The 19,258-nt window shown below is 35.3% G+C and overlaps 1 protein-coding gene across 1 annotated transcript in view; it reads right to left on the bottom strand.

The window, feature by feature from the left end:
- Positions 1-19,258, bottom strand: part of ACAP2 (ArfGAP with coiled-coil, ankyrin repeat and PH domains 2) — a 164,805-nt gene that overhangs the window by 19,766 nt on the left and 125,781 nt on the right. The window contains exons 11-15 of the mRNA XM_040249218.1: positions 14,150-14,201; positions 12,776-12,876; positions 12,078-12,183; positions 2,265-2,473; positions 1,582-1,651 (exon numbers count right to left, since the gene is read on the bottom strand). Of these exons, the coding sequence (XP_040105152.1) occupies positions 1,582-1,651; positions 2,265-2,473; positions 12,078-12,183; positions 12,776-12,876; positions 14,150-14,201 (538 nt within the window). The remainder of the gene's footprint in view (positions 1-1,581; positions 1,652-2,264; positions 2,474-12,077; positions 12,184-12,775; positions 12,877-14,149; positions 14,202-19,258) is intronic.

Here is a 19,258-nt window from a genome sequence, read left to right on the forward strand (position 1 = left end):
CTAACACAGACACACATTTTCTCCTTAGATTTTATTTACATTTCTAAATATTGCTTTAATATTTTTTTAAAAGTATCAGACAGCTGTGTTTCAACCAAAATTTCTAAAATGAATCCACTGAGTTCATATCTACCCACAGTTGACGCAGAAATTAGATTGCTAGCTCCCACCCACTACTTACTTCTTCTCTGAATTCATATCAATTTATAGAATCTATAGAAATAGGGCTCTATCATACGAGCCAACTTATCACTTCCATTTAGAGGTTTACACAATAATTCCACAAAGAAAACTTTTTTACTTTACATAACTGAAACGATTATGAGTTTATCTATGGATTAAAAACACAAATGCATTAAGAAACACAATTTTCAGACAGAAATAAATATAGAATACACTACAACCTTTTAGCTAACATTTTTTACAATAGGTAAACTAAACAGTGGGAATTAAAATGGATACACTACTAATCAGTATAAATTTTGAAAGTCTTGGGCTTCCTGGTAACTCAGGTGGTTAAGAATCCGGCAGCAATGCAGGAGGCCCCAGTTCAACTCCTGGGTTGGGAAGATCTGAAGAAGGTATAGGCTACCCATTCCAGTATTCTTGGGCTTCCCTGGTGGCTCAGCTGGCAAAGAATCTGCCTGCAATGCGAGAGACCTGTGTTCAATCCCTGGGTTGGGTAAATCCCCTGGAAAAGGGTAAGGCTACCCACTCCAGTATTCCGGCCTGGAGAATTCCACGGACTGTATAGTCCATGGGGTCGCAAAGAGCTGGACATGACTGGGCGACTTTTACTTTCACTTATTAAAAACCCAGTTGTGATCTAAAATTACTTATGACACTTTCATAGATATGAATTCTTACACAGGGAAAAAGAATGTCTTAGTGTGATGACTACCACCTCTGACAAATGTAAATTTTCAAATGTGCCTATGCTAAATCTGCATGGAATCGGACATGACTGAGTGACTGAACTGAACTAATGCTAAAATAATGCCATAAGAACATGATACACCAAATCTGTTATGCAGCTCACTATGACAATATCTCATATTCTTAATAAAAATTAATATAATTACAAAATACTAAAATTAAGGCACAAAATCTAATTTCTGAGAAAACATAAAAATGCAAGGGTGCTAGTTTCCTTAAAAAGTGAACTGACGTACAATTAAGAGTGCTACTTAAGCTTAGAAACTTAAAAAAAACAGTAAGAAAACACCAGATTTGCCAAAATCATATCAGATATATTCCAATATAATTTAATTCACTGTTGGCATTGAGAAACTCATACATTTACAAATCTAGATTCTAAAATATTGACTTTTGGGGATTCCCTGTGGTCCAGTGGTTAGGACTCCGCCCTTCCACTGCAGAGGGCACAGATTTGATTCCTTGTTGGGGAACTAAGATCCTGCATAGCCAAGTGGCAAAAGAATAAATAAATTTTAAAAATCTTGACTTTTATGTGAAAACATAAAATATTTTATTTTTTTAATTTAAATCTATTTATTTTAATTGGAGGCGAATTACTTTACAATATTATATTGGTTATTTTAAAGCAAATATTTATTTTACCTTTAAAAGTTCAGGCTCCCAGGTATCCAAAGTTAAAGATCGCACTTTTGAGAAATGAACTCCAAGACTCCTAAGTTGGAAAGAGAAAAGACTGCATCAATACACGGAGAAGGCAATGGCACCCCACTCCAGTACTTTTGCCTGGAAAATCCCACGGACAGAGGAGCCTGGTAGGTTGCAGTCCATGGGGTCACTAAGAGTCGGACACGACTGAGCGACGTCACTTTCACTTTTCACTTTCATGCATTGGAGAAGGAAATGGCAACCCACTCCAGTGTTCTTGCCTGGAGAATCCCAGGGATAGGGGAGCCTGTTGGGCTGCCGTCTATGGGGTCGCACAGAGTCGGACACGACTAAAGCGACTTAGCAGCAGCAGCATCAATACATAAAACTTTCAAATCTCTATTTGCACATTATGCAAGTTATTTTTCTATCTTAATGTGACACAGTCTCTAATATAGCCCTCAAAACACATATAAATATGGACAGATCTTCTAGTTAAGGGTGAATCAAAGTCCTCAAAATCACTTCACAAACCAGAATTTTATCCACTTCATAAAAGGTACAAAGACACAAACTGGCAGCCAAATTAGGCAGGAGGGAAAGTCCTCTAACCATTGGGACACAAAGATTTACGTGTGTTTAACCAAAAGAAGTCTCTCACCCCAGGTGGGCCTACTCACCGATGAATCCCAGAACACTCAATACACAGGGTGATGCCCAGGTTGATGCTGGCCCACCGTGGGTCTGCCAGACCACAGTCACAACAGCTGGCATTCCCAGGTATACACTGGACTCGCTGCAATGCACTTTCTCCTTTTAATAGCTTATCTTTTGACTCATTTCCAGAATCCAGGCTCCCTGTGGATGGAGATGATTTCTTATCCAGCTTCTAAAAGAATTAAGATTTAAAAAAACAAAAAAAGATTGTAATACTACATTGCACACTACATGCTCCAAACAAAAGCTGCCAATCAACAATCTGAAGGCCTATAATGGGCCTAAGAAGGACACTGTTCTAAACACTGGGGGTTCAAGAATGAAAATATACAGGATCTGCCATCAATTGGCCTTTAGTCTTATACAGAGAAACACATTAATAATAAAAAATAACTTGATACAATGATTGTCTACACAAGATAAAAAGGCAAAGAGAAAGAGGAACAGGAATTGAGCATGCAGGATGAGAGACAGACAGAGTATGTATGAGACTATTAAGACTCAAGAAAAAAATAAATACTATTTTATACCAAGTTTTTCCAAGGTATTCAATGAACTGCAATCAAGTTGTTTCCATTACTGCAGTGAATTACTGAAAATGGTATGGCCTTTTACTAAAGAACAGATCAACTGCATAATTATAATTACACAGTGAATCAACAATATAAGGCACAATGTCTAAAAGCTCATGAGAAACCAGGAGAAAAGCAAAAGGTGGCAGATAAGCAAAAAACTAATTTTTTAAGTGCACAGCAAAGACTCTACCAATAATGACCAAGTACAAAAACGGAGTTTGGGGATCCTACGCAAATAAATATATGGCCTAAAAAGTCTTTTGGTTTTAAAACATTTCAACTTTAATAAGCCAGTATTTTAGAACAGAATTCACACAAATATAATCTTGCCCTTCTTGAAAACTCAATTCAGTAACTGTTAAGTGTGGCTAAGCAAAGGAAGTGTGGGGATATGGTATTACAGAGAGGACTCTCAGATGAGAGTGACCCCATGCAGGTTGTTGGTTTCTAAGCAGGAGAAGAAGGGTTTCTGCATAGGGAGACAGTCTAACAAAGGAAACGAGAGCCTGAAGACAGAGAGGAACCACCAAGTGGTAGTGTCACCTGGTGTGAGGTATTAGTCTGGCAGGTGGGAAATGGCAGCAGAGAAAGCATACTGGTCACAACAGGGGGACTGAGCATATAAGCAAAGCTGCTAAAAATAAAGGGAAGTCAGATTTCTTACTTCAGAGAAAGGAGTTATTTATATGAAAAGGGAGAAGGTTAGAACAAACCCTGTTGTTATTACATTAGGACTGGAGAAGACAACAGGCACCCTAATGGTTTTAATATAAATAGATTTATAAAGCAGTAAAGATGTAAATGTATATATGCACATGTATATTCCCTTATCTTGCTTTCTAAAAACTATTCTCTACCCAAAAGAACTAGTGTAGTTTGGAGAAACTGCTGATTTCAAGGCTGGTGCAGAGAAAGTACAAGAAGATGAACTCAGGACATCTCATCATGTTAGAAGGTAGGGAAGAACTTCAAGATTGCTGGGGAAATGTCAAAAGGTTACAGAATCCAGGGCTCCACTAGAGAAACGAGTCAATCTGAGCAACAAAACAAATAATGATAGTAATGAATCGTGATACATTGAATAAAACAGGGTTGTATCCTCATATAATTAAATTTAAAAATTAAAGTTTGAATAGGAAAGAATATTTACATAATCTCAAAGTACATACTCCCCGTACATACAAAATACTATTACAGAGACAGTATTTCAGTAGAGATGTCTAGCATGCATTACCTTAATCAAGTGATCACAGTTAACATCACCAAAAATAGAACAAATCAAAATCTCAGGCCACCTGAGAAGATGCAGTGAGAAGAACACAGCATCATTTATACAATATTCCTACCAATAGTGCACAACTTTGTAAGTAAACATATCAACAATGGGGGATATTCTACAAAAGTTTGCAATCTTCAATACAATCAAGGTCAAGAAGGTCAAAATAGATGGGGAAACAGTGGAAACAGTGTAAGACTTTATTTTTGGGGGCTCCAAAATCACTGCAGATGGTGACTGCAGCCATGAAATTAAAAGACACTTACTCCTTGGAAGAAAAGTTATGACCAACCTAGATAGCATATTCAAAAGCAGAGACGTTACTTTGCTGACTAAGGTCCGCCTAGTCAAGGCTATGGTTTTTCCTGTGGTCATATATGGATGTGAGCGTTAGACTGTCAAAAAGGCTGAGCGCTGAAGAATTGATGCTTTTGAACTGTGGTGTTGGAGAAGACTCTTGAGAGTCCCTTGGACTGCAAGGAGATCCAATCAGTCCATTCTGAAGGAGATCAGCCCTGGGATTTCTTTGGAAGCAATGATGCTGAAGCTGAAACTCCAGTACTTTGGCCACCTCATGCGAAGAGCTGACTCATTGGAAAAGACCCTGATGCTGGGAGGAATTGGAGGCAGGAGGAGAAGGGGACGACCGAGGATAAGATGGCTGGATGGCATCACCGACTCGATGGACGTGAGTCTGAGTGAACTCCGGGAGTTGGTGATGGACAGGGAGGCCTGGCGTGCTGCGATTCACAGGGTTGCAAAGAGTCAGACACGACTGAACAACTGAACTGAACTAATTACCAAAACTGAAGAAAACTGAAGAATCATGACAACTAAAAGAAACCTGTGCTTCTAGACTGGATCTTTTTGCTGTAAAGAACATTACTGGGACAACTATTAAAACTTGACATTTGAGAATTAAATGGTAGTAATGTACCAATGCTCATTTCTTGATTATGATTATACAGGAGAAATGTCCTAGTTGTGGGAAGAACTCACTAAATTAATAATGGGCGGTGTAGCATATATTAGCTGCTTACTCTGAAATAGTTCAGGGGAAAATTTTTTGCATTACTTGGAACTTCTCTGTAAGTTATAGATTACTTTAAAATTTTAAAAAGAAATAAAACCTATGTTACTAAACCATATTTCATAATGTGAATTAGCTTGTAAGCAATTATCATACAGAAAAAGGATGTCAATGCACAAATCATGCTGGTTCACTCTCAGTATTCCTTTATTAGCTAATGCTTTTCCAACCAGTCTATTCTGAAGGAGATCAACCCTGGGATTTCTTTGGAAGGAATGATGCTAAAGCTGAAACTCCAGTACTTTGGCTACCTCATGCGAAGAGTTGACTCACTGGAAAAGACTCTGATGCTGGGAGGGATTGGAGGCAGGAGGAGAAGGGGACGACCGAGGATGAGATGGCTAGATGGCATCACGGACTCGATGGACGTGAGTCTGAGTGAACTCCGGGAGATAGTGATGGACAGGGAGGCCTGGCGTGCTGTGATTCGTGGGGTCGCAAAGAGTCGGACACGACTGAGCAACTGAATTGAACTGAACTGAACTTTACACCAAATTAGAGAAGCTGAAAGCAAAGTACAGTAACACAGGAGAACCTGGGCTGGACACCTCAAGGAATACAGGACTGGAAATGACACCCATCCTTCACTCTTCTTGGCTCATTTTGGCCACATGCTATGACTTGAAAGTGTTTACTACACCATTCTCTCTGATAGTTATGTGTTTTGCACATGTCACCAAAGCCTCAACCCTTCTGAACACTTCCTTTAGGCTATCTTCACCAATTTATAAAGCTAAGTCCTACCTGTCCTCTATACTATAGTGTTTATTTATTAGGAATTCAACTGTGCTAATATTTTTATTGAGATTTTAAAGTTTCTAAAATTATTCAAGTTACAAACTTAGATAGGTTTTAGGTTGGCCCTATCTCTATTTTTCTTGTAATCCCTACTATCTCTGGTGTACGATTCTGCTAACACAAGCATTTCAGCAATCCGCTAGCTTCTTCATCAATATGATCTGGATACACATCTATATGTGTTCCCTCTCACAACTCCGCTAAAAACTAGAGAAGTTTTTCAAGGCATCACCTGAGTCCTTATTGGACAAAGGTGTGATAATTTGAATGTGAAAAAAAGAGTAATTACCACAATTAATTGAGACCCATTGTGTTTTTAAAAATCCGGGAGTTTATAATGATATCCCCCAAAACATTTATCTGTCCCCACTTCAGGTAGCTAATAAATCAACCGAATGTGGTAATTAAAAGCAAAAATTTAAGCATCTCTTATTAAACTAACTAAATAGCTCCAGTGATAAAGAAAACCTATATTTCACATAAGAATGCAAGTTAATAAATGGATATGGGAAAAGAATTAGAAAATCATCATTTTGCAATTCCCAATAAAATTACAAATTCAGCTACAAAACTATTAAATGAATGGTTGATGGGACCTAGACTTTATAGGGTTAAAGTAAGACAAAGTAGATTTGTAATACAAAGCAATGAAGTATTAATAGACTGGGAATAAGAAAGGAAATGTACCATGACAATGAAGGGATCACATTGTCATCTCCCTAATCCACATGTCTGCTTTATCTTCACAAAGAAGATTTTAGCATTAGCAATGGTAGGGTAACAATATTGTATTTCTCTCATTGCAACATGAAGTATACACATCACCTATGTTATAATCTATGACAAGTAATTCTCCTGGAACAGAAAGTCTAACCTTTTCAGCAAGTCACTGTCATGGGGGGAAAAAAAAAGAAGGAACTATTCTAGATTGAAAGACAAGGAATGCTGGACTAGATGCAATGCCCAATCACAAAAAAGATCCTACTTTGTAAAACAGGCTGTAAAAGATATTTTAAGGATAACTGGAGACATCTGAATAGACTGAGTTACAGATGATATTAAGAAATTACTATTTAGTGTGGAAAGACATGATATCTATAATCTACTTTAGAAACTCTCCCATTCCACTGATTTCCTCTATTTCTTTGCACTGATCGCTAAGGAAGGCTTTCTTATCTCTCCCTGCTTTCTTTGGAACTCTGCATTCAGATGCTTATATCTTTCCTTTTCTCCTCTGCTTTTCACTTCTCTTCTTTTCACAGCTATTTGTAAGGCCTCCTCAGACAGCCATTTTGCTTTTTGGAATTTCTTTTCCTTGGGGACGGTCTTGATTCCTTTCTCCTGTACAATGTCACAAACCTCTGTCCATAGTTCATCAGGCACTCTGTCTATCAGATCTGTATACTCATAAGGGATTTGAGATGTAGGTCATACCTGAATGGTCTAGTGGTTTCCCCCACTTTCTTCAATTTCAGTCTGAATTTGGCATTAAGAGGTTCATGATCTGAGCCACAGTCAGCTCCCGGTCTTGTTTTTGCTGACTCTATAGAGCTTCTCCATCTTTGGCTGCAAAGAATATAATCAATCTGATGTCGGTGTTGACCATCTGGTGATGTCCATGTGTAGCGTCTTGTCTCGTGTTGTTGGAAGAGGGTGTCTGCTATGACCAGTGTGTTCTCTTGACAAAACACTATTAGCCTTTGTCCTGATTCATTCTGTACTCCAAGGCCAAATTTGCCTGTTATTCCAGGTGTTTCTTGACTTCCTACTTTTGCATTCCAGTCTCCTATAATGAAAAGGACATCTTTTGGGGGTGTTAGTTCTAGAAGGTCTTGTAGGCCTTCATAGAACCATTCAACTTCAGCTTCTTCAGCGTTACTGGTTGGGGCACAGACTTGGATTACTGTGATATTGAATGCTTTGCCTTGGAAACGAACAAAGATATTCTGTCAATTTTGAGACTGCATCCAAGTACTGCATTTCAGACTCTTTTGTTGACTATCATGGCTACTCCATTTCTTCTAAGACATTCCTGCCCACAATAGTAGATATAATGGTCATCTGAGTTAAATTCACCCATTCCAGTCCATTTTAGTTCGCCGATTCCTAGAATGTCAATGTTCACTGTTGCCATCTCCTGTTTGACCACTTCCAATTTGCCTTGATTCATGGACCTAACATTCCAGGTTCCTATGCAATATTGCTCTTTACAGCATCGAACCTTACTTCTATCACCAGTCCTATCCACAACTGGGTGTTGTTTTAGCTTTGGCTCCATCCCTTCATTCTTTCTGGAGTTATTTTTCCATGGATCTCCAGTAGCAAACTGGAGTCGAACCAGTGGCACCTACTGACCTGGGGAGTTCATCTATCAGTGTCCTATCTTTTTGCCTTTTCATAATGTTCATGGGGTTCTCAAGGCAAGAATACTGAAGTGGTTTTCCTTTCCCTTCTCCAGTGGACCACATTCTGTCAGCCTTCCTCAGCGGTCAATGCAAAGACATAGAGGAAAACAACAGAATGGGAAAGACTAGAGATCTCTTCAAGAAAATTAAAGATACCAAGGGAACATTTCATGCAAAGATGGGCTCAATAAAAGACAGAAATGGTAGGGACCTAACAGAAGCAGAAGATATTAAGAAGAGGTGGCAAGAATACACAGAACTGTACAAAAAAGATCTTCATAACCCAGATAACTATGATGGTGTGATCACTCACCTAGAGGCAGACATCCTGGAATGTGAAGTCAAGTGGGCCTTAGGAAACATCACTACGAACAAAGCTAGCAGAGGTGATGGAATTCCAGTTGAGCTATTTCAAATCCTGAAAGATGATGCTGTGAAAGTTTTGCACTCCATACGCCAAAAAATTTGGAAAACTCAGCAGGGGCCACAGGACTGGAAAAGGTCAGTTTTCATTCCAATCCCAAAGAAAGGCAATGCCAAAGAAAGCTCAAACTACTGCACAATTGCAGTCATCTCACACGCTAGTAAAATAATGCTCAAAATTCTCCAAGCCAGGCTTCAGCAATACATGAACCGTGAACTTCCAGATGTTCAAGCTGGTTTTAAAAAAGGCAGAGGAACCACCAGAGATTAAATTGCCAACATCTGCTGGATCATCAAAAAAGCAAGAGAGTTCCAGAAAAACATCTATTTCTGCTTTATTGACTATGCCAAAGCCTTTGACTCTGTGGATCACAACAAACTGTGGAAAATTCTGAAAGAGATGGGAATACCAGACCACCTGACCTGCCTCTTGAGAAATTTATATGCAGGTCAGAAAGCAACAGTTAGAACTGGACATGGAACAAGAGACTAGTTCCAAATAGGAAAAGGAGTATGTCAAGGCTGTATATTGTCACCCTGCTTATTTAACCTGTATGCAGAGTACATCATGAGAAATGCTGGGCTAGAGGAAGCACATGCTAGAATCAAGATTGCCGGAAAAAATATCAATAACCTCAGATATGCAGATGACACCACCCTTATGGTAGAAAGTGAAGAAGAACTAAAGAGCCTCTTGATGAAAGTGAAAGAGGAGAGTGAAAAAGTTGGCTTAAAGCTCAACATTCAGAAAATTAAGATCATGGCATCTGGTCCCATCACTTCATGGCAAATAGATGGGGAAACAGGCGAAACAGTGGCAGACTTTATTTTGGGGGGCTCCAAAATCACTGCAGATGGTGACTGCAGCCATGAAATTAAAAGACACTTACTCCTTGGAAGGAAACTTAAGACCAACCTATATAGCATATTAAAAAGCTACTTTGGCAACACAGATCCGTCTAGTCAAGGCTATAGTTTTTCCAGTGGTCATGTATGGATGTTTGAGTTGGACTATAAAGAAAGCTGAGCACCGAAGAATTAATGCTTTTGAACTGTGGTGTTGAAGAAGAGTCCTGAGAGTCCCTTGGACTGCAAGGTGATCCAACCAGTCATCCTAAAGGAGATCAGTCCTGGATGTTCGTTGGAAGAACTGATGTTGAAGCTGAAACTCCAGGACTTTGGCGACCTGATGCAAAGAGCTGACTCTTTTGAAAAGACCCTGTTGCTGGGAAAGATTGAGGGCAGGAGGAGAAGGGGATGACAGAGGATGAGATGGTTGGATGGCATCACCGACTCAATGGACTTGGGTTTAGGTGAACTCTGGGAGTTGGTGATGGATAGGGAGGCCTGGCGTGCTGCAGTTTATGGGGTCGCAAAGAGTCGGATATGACTAAGTGACTGAACTGAATTGAACTTTAGAAACTTAAGGTTTTCTAATTAAAAAAAGAAAAAAACATTTATCCACAAGAATATGGCTAACAGAAAAGAAAAGAAGAGCAACAAAATTCGGGGAGCTGCAAAGTGGCTGGATGAATGGTAACAGAGTAGACCAAGGCAAAATCTAAGGAAATAGTAAGAAAAATCTAAGAGTTCATCAATTTACATCACATAATAGACAAAAGGCTCAAGGATTTGTACCAGTTAATCTTGGAAGTGGGGAGAAAGTAGGAGAAATCATTAAGAAGAAGTTGGATCAAAGGTCCCCTTCCCAATGCTGCCATTAGTGAACTGTTCTCTACAAAGACATACAAATAACAAGAGGTTCATTCACTGAGAAAGAAAACAGAAAGTGACTAGATGGCATTTACCTAAAAAGAGGTAAGCACAGGATTAAATGAACGTCTACATAACTGAATGCTGGGTTCTCCAGCAATTAACTCCCAGCCAGTCCTTTACCTCTACACAGGAGAACAGTGAGTCTTCTCTGGGGAATCATAGCTGAAAAGACTCCAAAGATCCTAACTCGAATTGTTTCTCAACAAATGGTCCACACTTTGGTGAAGCTCACCATCAACAAAGTCTTACAGCACTTGCAACCATGAGCAGATAACAAGATAGCCAAGGAAAGCCCCTAATAAAATGGTTCTCAACACTGCTTGAACAGAGAAATCACTTATTAGTAGAAAGCTTTTAAAAATATTGATGCCTGGGCACCAACTCCATTCAACTGTTCTGGGGTGGTACCTAAGCACTGGGATTTTTTAAAACTTCCTGTATTATCATACTGTGCAGTCAAGATTAAGAAACACAAATCTAATACCGCATACATGAAAAAAGAACAGGTTTATGTATATAAACATTCAGTAAACAAAAAGAAACTCTTTGAAATTAAATATGTGCTAGCACAACTGGAATATTCAATAGAAGGTTTGGAAGACTAACTGGTAAAATCTCCCAGATTGCAGAGCAAAACACACACACACACACAAAAGAAAATCGTAAGACCAGTCCAAAAATTTCAGAAAAAGAAAACAAAGAAATTGGAGAGGAGGAATATTAAAGATTGGTAATAAAGACTCCAACAGCAACTCTGGAAACAAGAAAACACTGCCATTAAAATTCTTAAGAACAATCACTACCAACCTAAAAATTCCACACTTAACCAAACTAACAAATGTGAAGATAGAATAAAGACATTTTCATTTCTTAAGACTCATTCATGGCCTTGCTCAAAGTGAAGTCTCTCAGTTGTGTCCGACTCTTAGCAATTCTATGAACTGCAGCCTACCAGGCTCCTCTGTCCATGGGATTCTCCAGGCAAGAGTACTGGAGTGGGGTGCCATTGCCCTCTCCAGGACTTGCTCCAAAGAGTCTGCAAACTTACTGGGTAGCTAACACCAGCAGCTTATCTTCTCCAGGGAGATTTCAATTTAAAAATATGATCTTTCCTGTTCTTTGCTCTTCATCTAGTTAGTGTTTACATTTCACACTCACTGTTTTATTAGATTAATAAAATATTTGAGGAAAAATACTTGCATCAGAATACCTGAGACACATATTCAAATACTGGATTAAACATACACTGAAATATTGGAATTAAAAGTCAGGAGAAATAAACAAGAAACTAAATGTATAATTTAAAAATAAACCCATTTCAATACAAAAAAGTCATCCTCCATAAAAAAAGAATGTTATAATCATGCATTGTTGCAATTAAAATTAAAAACTTTGGCAAAATATCACTTTGTATTGCAGTACTGTTTACTAACCTCTGATTCATCACCCTTCTCTCTGTAAGCAGTAGCAATACTGGTCTGAACAGCCTTAATCCATGCCTGGCGCAGCTTTTCAGAATCTGCCTGAAGCATACAACTTCTAAAAGGAAATAACATTGTTTTCTCAGACACTAAATTAACCCAAAAAATAAGGTTTATTTTTTATCAACTTTGCTATATAATAATTTTCTAACAAAAAATACTGTGTTGAAAGGTTTTATTTCACTATATTTAGGTAGTATGTTCGTAAAGAAATCAAGATGTCAATGAAATAAATTACCTACTGAAAACAAATCACTTATTCTGTGTATTAAAAAAAAAACTTTAAATTTGCCACATAAAATAACATTAATATTTTTCATTGGGTAGACATATGAAATAATAAGTTATCAAAGAATTTATCTGATATATGACTTCAGCTCATTATCTTGACAGTTAAAATGTTTCCATATAGCCATAGTAATCATCAGAATTTAAGGACTATGATACTGTGTAAAAGTTACATAAATATCTGACTTGTAATCATTAATATGTGTCTAATCATTCATAATTCAAATTTAATTTGAGAACACTTTTTTCCTCTTTAGCTCTTATAGTCACAACTGTAACAAATCTTTCTGTATTCTGGAAAGTTCTTTAAGACAAGCTACAGAAACACAAAAACAACTCTCAAATTCTTCAGAACCACTCACTTTGTTGGAGAGACCACCTCAAAGCAGAATCGTCGTTCTATGTCCTCACAGTGTTTCACTGTGCAGAGCCTGAGATCCTCTACCACCACAGTGGGATTATCCTACAACAAGGAAACAAAACTCCTGTATTTATCAACCTAGGCTTTAAATATCACTACCTATAAAAACATACTTAAAAACAGTACTTGGAATAAATGGTCTAATTTTAAAGGTTTATATTGATCTTATATTTATCTTATTTTAGATCAGAAATAGGAGTTATCAATATAGATATAACTAATTCCATATAAAGGTAATTATGCCCTGTTAATTTTATCTGCCTCATAAAACTGCTGTATAAGAATTCAATGAAATAGTTCATATAAACTTAGTCCAACACTTCACAGTTAATTAGCAGGTGCTCAATAAATTTTAGCTTCCTGTTAATTTTCTTCCATTTTCTTTCAAATCGATTTTTCTCCTGATCCTCTCACATATAATAAAAGCCACTCTCCTCCAAAAAAGAAGCCTTTCAGGAGTCTAGTTTTAATAAAAGAAAAAGCTTATACATTCTTCTTAAAATATCTAAGAAAATGAGAATTTTTTAAATCATTTTTTAGTACTTAATAAAAATAGAAACTCAAAACCAAGCTTACCAGGGTAGAAAAAAACATGAACTGAATAGTTAAAGAATTTGTATGGAATAAACCTGCTACTATAGAACCTAGCAAGTAAAACTTCACATTGTGTTATCTCAGGATGAAAGTAGGTGGGTATTTGAAATTTACAGTTGAACGTATTATTCATAAAGGTTAATTAGGTAAAAATCAAATCATCAATTAACTAATAGTTCTTTTAAATTATCTTTAACATTATCAAGTCACATATAATCTCATTATACCTTTCCATTAAATGAAAATACCTCACTCTTAAAATCAGGCTCAAGAAAACAAATACATAAAAACAATATTAACAAATTTAGAAGTTTCTATTTAAATTAATTCAAGCTTATATTTTAATTAATTGTTAACCCTTCTCTATTACCACTTTTGGCCCTAAGGTGGTATTTCTTAAACACAACCTTTCCTTTAGCACCAAAACAGTATTAGGGATTTCCTGTCTCACAAATGGACAAAGAAACATGTGAAGAAATAAAAGTAGTAATCCTGAAACACAGAACAATCCATCTCAAAGATAGGAATTAAGAATTCAGGAAACAATGTTGAAACGTTCCACTCCTGAGTCCTTTTATACATATCCAAACATAAAACTAACAAATGGTAATTTTGCACACATACATATTCATGAACTTCAATAATATACCAAGAGGAACAAATAAAAACTGAAGTGGAGGATTCAATGGGTTTTCACTTAATTACTTAACAAAACACCTACCTTAAACTTTTTCTGGTAAACCAACTGATTATTCTGTATTGAAAACCAGCGTCTAAATAAATATAAAATAGATTACATTTTCACAAACATAATTTATTTCAGTTGTTGTTAGAAACAAAATATTTGAGAAAGTACTAGAAAATCAATTTATAGTAATTAAGTTTTTAGAAGAGCATTGTTTTGCTTTATATAAACTGACGTCAATGAGATAATTACTGAAATTAAAAATTTCAGGCAATTTAAAAACCACAGAATAAGAAAATAAAACTACCATATTTTTTATTCATTTTTATGTCAGAAATTTATACCCTAACAAAAGTTGTTATACTTTGTGCCATTACCAATAATAATTTTTTAAAAAATAAAAATTTAACTTTTTGAGCTTCCCCCAAAATAACTAAAGCTGTCCCCAAAAATAATTTGCTTGTGTTATAAAGTAGAAATAAATTTATATTATAAATAAGACTATTCCTTTGTATACAAAAGACTGAAACAAATGGTGCTTTGTTTTCAACCTTTCTGCACCCCATTCAACAAGCATTTGATCTGTAAAGCAAAACAGAAAAATATATCATCCTTTTAGAAATGATATTAAATAGGAGACTGTCGCCAATTCACTTGGCCTTACTTTCATATAAAATACTTCTTAGCAGAAAAATCTAAGTTATTACTAAAAATGAGTCACCCAATTATTTATATTGTTCTGCTCATTACTGTAAATTAATTGGCATTTTACTTGCAATCTTCTTTAGAAGAAAAAACTAACCTATGTATGGCATATTTACTAATTCTAATTTATTAAAACAATAAAAGACCTGAAGACTTAAAAAAAAAAAAATCACAGCCAAAAGCCATTCATAAAAGGAAGCAAAACTTCTCATCAAGCATGAAAGGTAAAACAATATTTGAGTTATTTTTAAATTAGTTCATGTGAGATGATTTCTATTGTAAACATTAGTTATTAATCTATTAGCAGATAGAGATTCTACCTTTTCATTGATACTAATACAAAGCACTAAAAATTGTATTTAGACATGTTTAGAACTTCTATTTCAAAAAATTAAGTTAATTCTCCAAGGCTGAGAAAATGATTAGATGCTTTGCTATTTTTAAGCTAGACAGATTGTTACGTTTTCTTGCTATTTAAAAAGGCATTCACCTTTACCATTAAAATACAGATCTGTTAAACAAGCATCTAGATAAAAACCAAGTAGGTTGCCTCTAAATGCAAATCATCAAGAGATGGGCTAGAAAAGGAAGAACTTCTGGGTCTCTTTGTTCTGGGACACATGGTTGGTTAGAAATGTTAAAGGAAATACCTCGAAACAAACAAAATGGTGCAGCCCTGCCACATGGGATGACATGCAATGGAAACAATCTCTGATATTGATTAAAGTATTAATTAAAAAATCATTTGAAGTAAACTATATTAATAAAAATTCTTAAGTTTTATATATAGAATACTATATAATTTGATGAAAAACTATAAAGAATTTCACTGAACAATGGAAAAGCATCCAGGTAAACTTTTCATGCTTCTGAGGTCATCAGAAAGTAAATTTCTTTTGACCTGCTGAATCTTAGAATAATAGCCTCTAAACATGAAAACAAAATACTAGATAAAAACTTACAGGTTTTTTTGTTAGATTCTGTTTATTAACTTTATAGATCATTTATATTTCTGAAACTTAGTTCCCCTGCCATTTATCTGCTTATGAGGAACTTTTTCACATCATCAATTTTTGTTTATATTATAAATTCAAGACACTATGAATTCATCTTAATTTGACATTTCCTAAGTGAAAAAAATCACAACTATCCTGGGTAGAAAATAATTTTAATTGCCATACTCAGTATGTCTTATGGTACTATCTTCCTTCCTCTACCATTTAAAAAAAAAAAAAGAGCTAACTATACTCATTTATATTGATCAAGACTTTAATCAGGTAAGCAAAATAAATATAATCTTTGCTCCTATAGAATAACTCTAGTTATTATTAAGACCTCCAATAAAAGGAAAATTATTCACAATCTATAGGATATGGAAAATATTTAATATTTCAAGCTCATGCCACCCGCAATTTGAAGATACTTTAAAAGGTAATTTAAAAGGGGCTTCCCTGGTGGCTCAGAGGGTAAAGCATCTGCCTACAATGCGGGAGACCTGGGTTCAATCCCTGGGTCGGGAAGATCCCCTGGAGAAGGAAATGGCAACCCACTCCAGTACTCTTGCCTGGAAAATCCCATGGACGGAGAAGCCTGATATGCTACAGTCCATGGGGTCACAAAGAGTCGGACACGACTGAGCAACTTCACTTAAAAGGTAATTAAATAATAAAAAAGACAAATGTTGGAAAGCATTATGCTGACAACTATACTATATTTACAAGATTCATAATCTGACCAAAACGCCAAAATATAAGTATTCAAAAGTGAAATTATTTTGGTTTTAAGAAAACTAACACATCAATTTATATCTATCTCAAATTGAGACAACTTGATATAATAAAAATTTTAGACCAAAATTTTACATTCATAAACAAATATTAGTTTTTAAATATCAACGAGAGCTTCTATATGACAAAATTAGGGGGGAATACCTTAAAAAATAAATCAAGTATCTTTTACAATTTTTGAACACTAGTCCCAGGACTTACTTAAAATCAAGAACATGGGTAAAAGCAAAATTTTTAAATCTTTATCACTATTTATCTTTAAAAGTAGAAGCTTTATCACTAAAATTATATAAATGATGGGTTCATGTACAGATTCATATAGGTGCCAAATAGTGAACATTTAATAAAATTAAAAGCTTGAACATATATATGTTCCTTTATTTAAAATTCAATTTAGTTTTCACAAGGAAAAAGACCAAAGTGGTAAAACAAACAAAAAAGCTAGGAATTGGCAATGTTTCCTTTAAACATAATTAATAAGGTGATTACCAAAGATACTAATACCTAATTACTATTTCAAAATTTCAAAAGCATTTACCAACTTATTTCCCCTAAAAAATACATACCTACATATATATATGTATATATATATGTGCGTGTGTGTACACATACACACATATATACATACTTGTAGTACTTTTATTACTGAAGCTATGTCTTCTTTGGACAACTATTTACACATCAAATGTTCCTTTCCAGATTAAAACAAACTGAGGATATAAGCAATGAAAAGGTATAATTCTGTTCCTCAAATAAGATGTTTACATTTTCTTCTCAGTTTAAAACCTAAAGAGACTTTATATCCATTGCAAGTAATCCAACTGAAATGCAGGTTAATTACGAGCTTTCTCGTGCCAAAGAGGAAGTTGGAGTAAGGCAGGGGTGAGGGGAAGGAAGCCATTTGGTACCTGATATGATCGGGCTTTTTCCTGTCATGTGAAAAAATGGGGCAGGATTAAAACATAAGGGAAAGGTGGTAAAAGAATGAAAACGCAAATGTGCAAAATAAGCAAAGGACTAGCATGATATGAAAATAAAGCAAGAATTAAAGGAACCAGCTTAAGCTCATAACCTAACAAAAGAATCAAAAATATCTGTTGCATTTTGCTGATATTATATATATATACGCATTTATACAACTAATTCCAACTCTTAGGAATCTGAAAGGCTAATATTTTATAAATGTTCAAAATATTCTTCAAAGCATTATGGCAGAGAAAATTCTGTACAGTCTACTATTCGTGAGAATATTGCACACTCTACTATCATTGGGAGTTATCTACCTCTATGGTTATAGCTCTAAAATACAAACAGTAGCTTTCCTCATCTTAAAAAATTAAAGGAAACAATCACTACAGCTATGTCTACCTAAACCTGAAACAAATGAGAACATTTCAACATGAAAAGCTCCTCCCACCGGCTCACCCTCTTCTCATCAAATGATAGCAGACACTCTAAGGCCACACATAAGTAGAGTTTATCTTTAATCTATGTATACACTTCTTATTTGTATCTGTACTAGAAACAAAATACTTTGCTTTAAGATACTGCATAATGCATTTTATGCTTTTAGCTACATTTTCCAGTTTAACAAAGACTGAGCATAGTGTTAGAATCCATCTAGCTCTGACTTGAGCTTGAAATGAAGTTGCCACACTGAGAAGATGGCCTGGAAAGACTACTTTGTAGATATCACATCTTCAAAAAATATATATTACAGACATTAAAAAAATCTTGAGACACTACAAATTAGAAATCTGAAACCAACCAGAAACAAGCTCAACAATTTACATAAGACATAAAACATTTCACTTCTTATACCATTTCAATCATACCACATAAAAATACCATCTCTTTGGTTAAATTTCAGATTGTAGAATGGTGCTTTCAAAATATACTTAGATTTTATGAAATACAGCATCAGGTGTTAAAACTAACTGGAAATTCCTAGTCAAATTCACATTTCTCTCAGGAAGATCTTTTTTAAAAGTTGACTCTGAAATATGTGTGCTTCTATTCCATAAAGCTACAGACAATAGCAAATTTGTCATCATATGACTGAAACCTCTCAGAGTGACTACAAGAAAGTATGTTTCCTAAAACTAAACCACAAACAATCTTTAAAAAAAAAGAAAGTGGGCAGAAAAAAATCTGTATGCTTGAACAGTTGAATTCCTGGATTTTTGTAGTTAAGGCACAAATATCACAAATACACAGTCTTTTAATTCAGAGACTAATAAAATATATTAAGCTGGACAGAGAACTAACTAGACAAGTAGGAAAGAGTCTGAGATCATATATAGGTAAAAGGAAATATCTGCAAATATTTCCTGAGACTAGATTTTTGGTAACCTCATATAAAAAAAAATTTTTTAGACACATTCCAAATTTTTAAAATTGAAAAGCAGAAGAGAATTCTAAGTAACATATAAGAGACTTCTCTTTCTTCTCCCTTTTATAGTTATTGACCTATAACCTATAAAATACTTAAGACTTTTGTTAAAAAGTTTTTGACTTCTGTCTTTGAAGAGTTTTATATGTTTATATGCTATATTATTTACAAGTCTGCTTTTAATTAGTGTTTTCATCAAAATATTCTTTAAAGGTATATGAAAATGAATAATTTGCTATCCATAATTTATTCCTAATAATG

The sequence above is a fragment of the Oryx dammah genome, unplaced genomic scaffold (assembly GCF_014754425.2).
Source record: "Oryx dammah isolate SB20612 unplaced genomic scaffold, SCBI_Odam_1.1 HiC_scaffold_2, whole genome shotgun sequence".
Taxonomy (NCBI): Eukaryota; Metazoa; Chordata; class Mammalia; order Artiodactyla; family Bovidae; genus Oryx; species Oryx dammah.